Source organism: Phoca vitulina, unplaced genomic scaffold (genome assembly GCF_004348235.1).
Source record: "Phoca vitulina isolate PV1807 unplaced genomic scaffold, GSC_HSeal_1.0 scaffold18, whole genome shotgun sequence".
In the NCBI taxonomy this organism is placed as follows: Eukaryota; Metazoa; Chordata; class Mammalia; order Carnivora; family Phocidae; genus Phoca; species Phoca vitulina.
Genome location: NW_022589721.1, coordinates 34,145,938 through 34,151,565, shown reverse-complemented (window position 1 = coordinate 34,151,565; position 5,628 = coordinate 34,145,938). Strand labels below are relative to the sequence as shown.

General features: G+C 64.8%; 1 protein-coding gene across 1 annotated transcript in view; it reads right to left on the bottom strand.

The window, feature by feature from the left end:
* GPIHBP1 (glycosylphosphatidylinositol anchored high density lipoprotein binding protein 1) overlaps positions 1-5,132 on the bottom strand; it is a 5,740-nt gene extending 608 nt beyond the window's left edge. Inside the window, exons 1-3 of the mRNA XM_032416114.1 lie at positions 5,026-5,132; positions 1,375-1,479; positions 723-842 (exon numbers count right to left, since the gene is read on the bottom strand). Of these exons, the coding sequence (XP_032272005.1) occupies positions 723-842; positions 1,375-1,479; positions 5,026-5,101 (301 nt within the window). The 5' untranslated portion in view covers positions 5,102-5,132. The remainder of the gene's footprint in view (positions 1-722; positions 843-1,374; positions 1,480-5,025) is intronic.
* Between the last annotated feature and the right edge of the window lie 496 nt (positions 5,133-5,628).

Genomic DNA, 5,628 nt, shown 5'->3' with positions numbered 1-5,628 from the left:
AGCCTCCCCCTGCAGCCCAGAGCCTCCCCCTGCAGGCCAGCGCCTCCCCCTGCAGGCCCAGAGCCTCCCCCTGCAGGCCCAGAGCCTCCCCCTGCAGGCCACCGCCTCCCCCTGCAGGCCCAGAGCCTCCCCCTGTAGCCCAGCGCCTCCCCCTACAGGCCAGCGCCTCCCCCTGCAGGCCCAGAGCCTCCCCCTGCAGCCCAGTGCCTCCCCTTGCAGCCCAGCACCTCCCCCGGCAGCCCAGTGCCTCCCCCTACAGGCTTGTGCTCTGTTCCCAGCTGATCCCTCCATAAGCCTCTGCCCAAGCCTCCCTGCATCCCTCCTCAGGACTGGTCAGCTCTGCCCTGCCCTGCCAGCACCCGTCCTGTCTGGCTGAGCTGGACTCCATGCCCAGGGCCTCTACACTTGCTGGTCTCTCCAGGCAGGGACTCCACTGCGCCCCTTTCTGCCTAGTGAACTCCTATTCAGCCTCCCTGCCCGGGAGTGGTTCCTTCTCTAGGCTCCCTATTCTGGATGGCCGTCGAAGGTCACAGCCAGGGTGAGGTGAGGGGGGTGCTGAGTGTCAGGGCCCTTCCTCTCCCCTCCTCTGCCCCCAGGAAGGCTTTGCCTGTTGTTCTGCCTCATGCCAGCCCCGCGCCGAGCCTGGCACTCAGCGGAGCCCACACAAAGTGTTGCAAAAGAGGGATGGGTGCCTGCGGCCTCGGGTGGGGGTGGACGATCACCTCTGCCCTTGCCACCTGCAGCCACACTGGCCTCCTCCTCCTCCTCATCATCATCGTCATAGCCTTCAGGCCCAAAGTCCACATCGTCCTCCTCCTCCTCGTCCTGCGCCTGCCTGGTACCTGGCCACACAGGGATGCCTGTAACCCCCCAGTTCCCGGGCACAGAGCACACATGCTCCAGGCCCAGTGCTGTGTCCCACCCCTTCCACCTGTCCTTCGACACTCCTCCACCCTCTTCCTCCCCACTCTGTCCCCCAGAGGGCCCCCAGCTGCTGGCCCTGCTTGCTTCCCAGCACCATCACCTGCTGTGGGGGCCTACCCTTTGCAGCAGCTGCCTCCCCCCACCACCGCCCCAGTAAACCCTCAGGATGGCCCGCCTGTTTGACAGAAGAGGACACTGAGGCCGGGACAGAAGAGGTAACCCGAAGCCTGCATTTCAAAGAGGTGGGGTCTGGAGCTGGGGAGGGGTAGGTTTGGGAACCTGCGGGAGCCCAGGACAGCCCACGTCCACGTCCCTCCAGCCTCAGACTCCAGCCTGACCCCCCTGCACCCCATGCCATGTCCTGCCCCCAGGCTGGGTGTCCCGAGGGTCCCCATAGGCCCAGACCGTGCTGTCCCCTCTCGCTGCAGGGGTGCCCCTTTGCCCGGGTACCTGGCTGCCCACACAGCAGCAGGGCCAGCAGGAGAGCCGCGGGTGCCTTCATCCTGCTGGGGTCTGCCGGGTCTGCTCGCTCCGGTTCTTGCTCAGGCTCTGGATCTGTGGGAAGTGGGACAGAGGGCATTCCGGGGGCTTCCTGGAGGCCCCTGGGCCCCGGCTCCCCCCCCACCCAGCTCCAGCCTCAAACAATGGGCCTCATACCGGCCCCAGTGCCAGGCATCAGGCCAGGGACAGCCATTTCCCTCCCTGACTTCAGGGGCCTGGGGGACAGGAAGTCATTGTGGGGGCCTCCTGTCCACCTGTGCCGCTCCGCCCTGGCCCGGCTTGCTGGCGTGAGGAGTGCAGCCGGTGAACCTGGCCCTGGGCTGCGGCAGCGCCGGACAAGTCTCTCCCCGCCCGCCTCTGGAGCCTGTGGGGACCAGGCCCAGGCCACTTGGCCACAGGAGCTTGTCGTCCTGGATCCTTAAGCTGCCCATCGCTCACCTGTCACCTGCAACCCTGAGTCAGCCTCACTGGCCTTCCAGAGCTCGCTCCCACTTCAGGCTCTTGTCCTGGTCATGCCCTCCGCCTGGAGTGTGCTATTCCTGCCTACATCCCCTCACCTCCTCAGGGCTCCTTCCAGCCACCCCCCATCCCCTGCCCTATCTTCCCTGACCTGGGGGTACCCCTGCCCTGGGGAGCAGGCCGGTGGAGGAGTGGGGAAGCTTCCTGTGACCGAGCCTCTGGGGCCTGCCTTCCTGGCTCCTTCTACCCTCTAGCCAGCTTGGCAGCCCCCCGGCTCTCTCTCTCTGGGGACACCCCTCCTCTTCTGCAGGCCACAGACCTGAAGGGGTATTGAGAGCCCCTTACCCCTTCCTGGGGGCAATGGGAAAGTGGGCGGGGGCGGGGGCGGGGGGCTGGGTTGGACCTGGAGCCCAGGGTGCAAGCCCGCCTGCTATTTGCACGTGCGGCTCAATGCCTGGGCCCCTCCCTTGGCGTGCTGGGGGTCATTTCCCTGACTGTCAGCAGGTGCGTGGGACATTCTCTGGGGCCACCTGTAGCGGAGGTGAGAGGTGGCTCTGGGGTGAGACCGGCTGGGCCCGGGGCCTGGCTCCTTTTCCCCCTCTGCGTCTGGGACCAGCCCCCTCTTGGGCCTCTGGGCCTCAGAATCCTCACAGGATGTCTTGGCCATCGTGAGCCAGCGCCTGCCGGCGTTTAGGACAGTACCTGGCTCGGTCCCCTCAGGGCTGGCTGCGAGGACACTTCTCTGAAGCCTCAGCCACCAAGAGGTGCTGTCCTGCCTCAATTCCTAGGGAGCCGTGCACCCTCGCCTCTCCCAGAGCCACCCTCAGTTTCCCGAGGAGGCTGCCCCCAGCCCTCCCCCACAGCCCTTCCCCACAAAGGGCCAAAGTCACTTTTCAGACAGGCTCCATCTGTTGGGTGCTCATGGCTCTGGACCCCACCCCCACCGCACCCCAGCCGCTGCAGCAGACCCAGAGCTGCTCCCAGGAGGGCCCCGGGGGGGGGTCCCAGAACTATTAAGGAGCAGGGGTGCCCCCTGCCACCTGCGCCCCCCACCCCCGCAGGCCAGAGCTGCTTGTGAGAAGCCTCTGGGGATAATAACAGCCCCATTTACTTCACTGATTGAAACATTGTTGCCCCTCAGCAGCCCCCCCCCCCCCGGCGCTGTTAGGGCCCTGCCTTAGGGACCAGGAGCTACCGCCCAGCTTCAGCCCTGCCGGCCGCCCCTCCCCCCCGCTGCAGGCGCTCGCGCTGCCCCCGCAAGGGAAGGAGCTGGTCCAGTCCCGCCCCTGCAGATGCAGCTGCACAGCCAGCCCAGGGCTGGTGGCTGACTTGTGTCCATGAGGCCTGTCGAGGCTGGGGGAGCTCGGCCCCTGCCCCAACACCTTGATGGCAGACACTTGCGTCCCTGGGACCCCCCAGCCCTCAGGTCGGGGTGTGTGTGTGCGCCCACCCTTCTCCCCACCCAGACTTTTTCAAACGTTCTGGTCCAGAAAAATGCCCATTAGTGGCAACTTCCCTGACCCCAGGCTTCCAGGACAGGGGTGCCTCCTGCAGACCCCAGCGCGGGGACTTGGCTCCCTTAGACACCCCCAGGGCCAGGGCTCAGGGCTGCCGGCCCCATGGGCAGCTGAGGCCCATGTTAGAGCTTGCATGCTAAATGGCCTGCGCCCTGGGCTCAGAGCCCTTCCCCCTTAGCCATGCCCATATCCAGAGGCAGGCCCGGGGCCCCCCACTCCTGACCTGCAGACCCCTGCATAGCGTGGACCCAGCCTTGCCTGTGCTGCCCAGTGTGGCCGGGCTGGTTCCAGTGGGTGGCCCTGTGGCCGTGGTTGGTCTGGAGTTCCCCCACCCCCCAGACCTGGCCTCCCTCCAGCCAAGTGAATCTAGTGGGTCGCCTTGCTGTTCCTGGCAGGAGCAGCCTTGGGCTCAGACCTCATGCCAGTCGTGGACAGGGCATCCCGGGCATCCATATTTGCTCTCACGCTGGCAGAGGAGGAGATGGTGGGGGTGGGGCAGGGTCCTGCTTTCCCTGGGTAACTGTGCTGTTCTGTCCCGAGCTCTGAGTCCCTATTCTATAGCCCCTCATCCTCCCCACGTGGGCCTCTGGGGTCACCAAGTTGAATCAGGTCCAGACCTGGGGAAAGGTGAACAATGTTTCTGACTGAGGGGCAAAGGTCTAGCATCTGTGGGGACAGGAAGGGCATCTGTCCCCACCTGCAGTACACAGGCCTGGGGAAATGGGGCTTTTGGGGGCAGATGTGGGCTGTAGCCATGCTGGTCCTCACGTGCATCTCTCTGCTCCAGGCTCTTTCCCACTCTCTCTGCAGCTGACCCTCTCGGTCTCTGGGAGCAGAAGAAGGGGCTTCCTTCTTAGAGCAGAGTCCAGACCCTGTCACCCCGGTGGGCAGGGAGCCATGAGGGGTCCCTCCTGGGGTCTCTCTCTCCCTGCTGCTCTCTTGCCCAGGCAGGCTGTTCCTGGGGTTTGCCAGGGGGCACAAGCCCCATTCTTCCCTGGAATCCAGCACTGAGAAACAAGCAGAAATGGGGGGGCTGGCCACTGAGAAACAAGCAGACATGGGGGGCTGGCCACTGGGAGCAGGCTCCGGGTGGTCTTGAAGGGCACACTACCCTGCACTCCCACTCACACCGGGAACCTGTGGGGAAGCTCAGGGTCTCAGAAGCTCGTCCGTTAGTCCCTTCAGGGACCATGCAGGCACGCATTGTTCATTTGGTCAGCCTGCTCCCCCACTCCCTGACGCACATCTGCACCTCAGGAACCCCTGGCCTTCATTTTCCCTAGTCCGTGGACACCTTTGTCTCCATCCACATCAACCCTGGAGAGTCTCATCCTCCCTTTCCCTGGAAGCCCCACGGTGGAGGGTGAGCGAGGGTCCCTGGTATCTGGCTCAGTTCTGGCAGATATGCCCCCCCCGCGGCGCCTCTGTTGTGACGCCTTCCCCACCATCCACCTCCAGAACTTTTCCGCCTTTCCAAACTGACGCTCTGCCCATGAAACACTAGCTCCCCTCCCCCAGCCCCTGGCACCACCATTCCACCTGCTGTGTCTGAACCTGATGATCCTGGCGACCTCACAGAAGTGAAACACAGATGTGCCCTCTTGTGACTGGCTTATTCACTCACATAATGCCTTCAGGCGCACCCATGCTGTGGCGTGTGACGGATCTCCCCTCCTTTTTAAGGCGGAATAACATTCCATTCTGCGGATCCGCTACATTTTGTTTCTCCGCTCGCGGGTGCACGGACACTGGGACGGCTGGTGCCCCGAGCCTTCGGGCTGCGGCGGCGACTCGCGGTGTGAACGTGACCTGCGCGTATCTGTTCAAGTCCCTGCCTGCACTTCCGCGGGGCGCGCTCAGCAGTGGGGTTGCTGGAGCAGACGGCGCGTCTGTGTCTAATTGGTTCTTCTCCTTCCGCACGTGAACACCTGTGTGTCTCATTAAACTGCCACTAAGCTCGGGCTTCCACGTGCTCGCGCAGGTCAGGGCATCTGGGAGGCTGAGGCTCCAGCCCCGCCACGCACCCCGCCCGCCTGGCCGCGCCCCCTCTGCCTGGGGCCCTGGAGGGTCCCTGGGCGCTGCCTCCCAGACACCTCCTCCCACCCCGTGCCCCTGCTGAGGGGTTCCTTGGTTGGCCCTCCAGTTGTCTGGGGCGCCAGTGCTACGTTGGGGCTCCCCTTGGGAGAATCCACGGGGAGGGGGGTACATGGTGCGTGTCATTTATTAT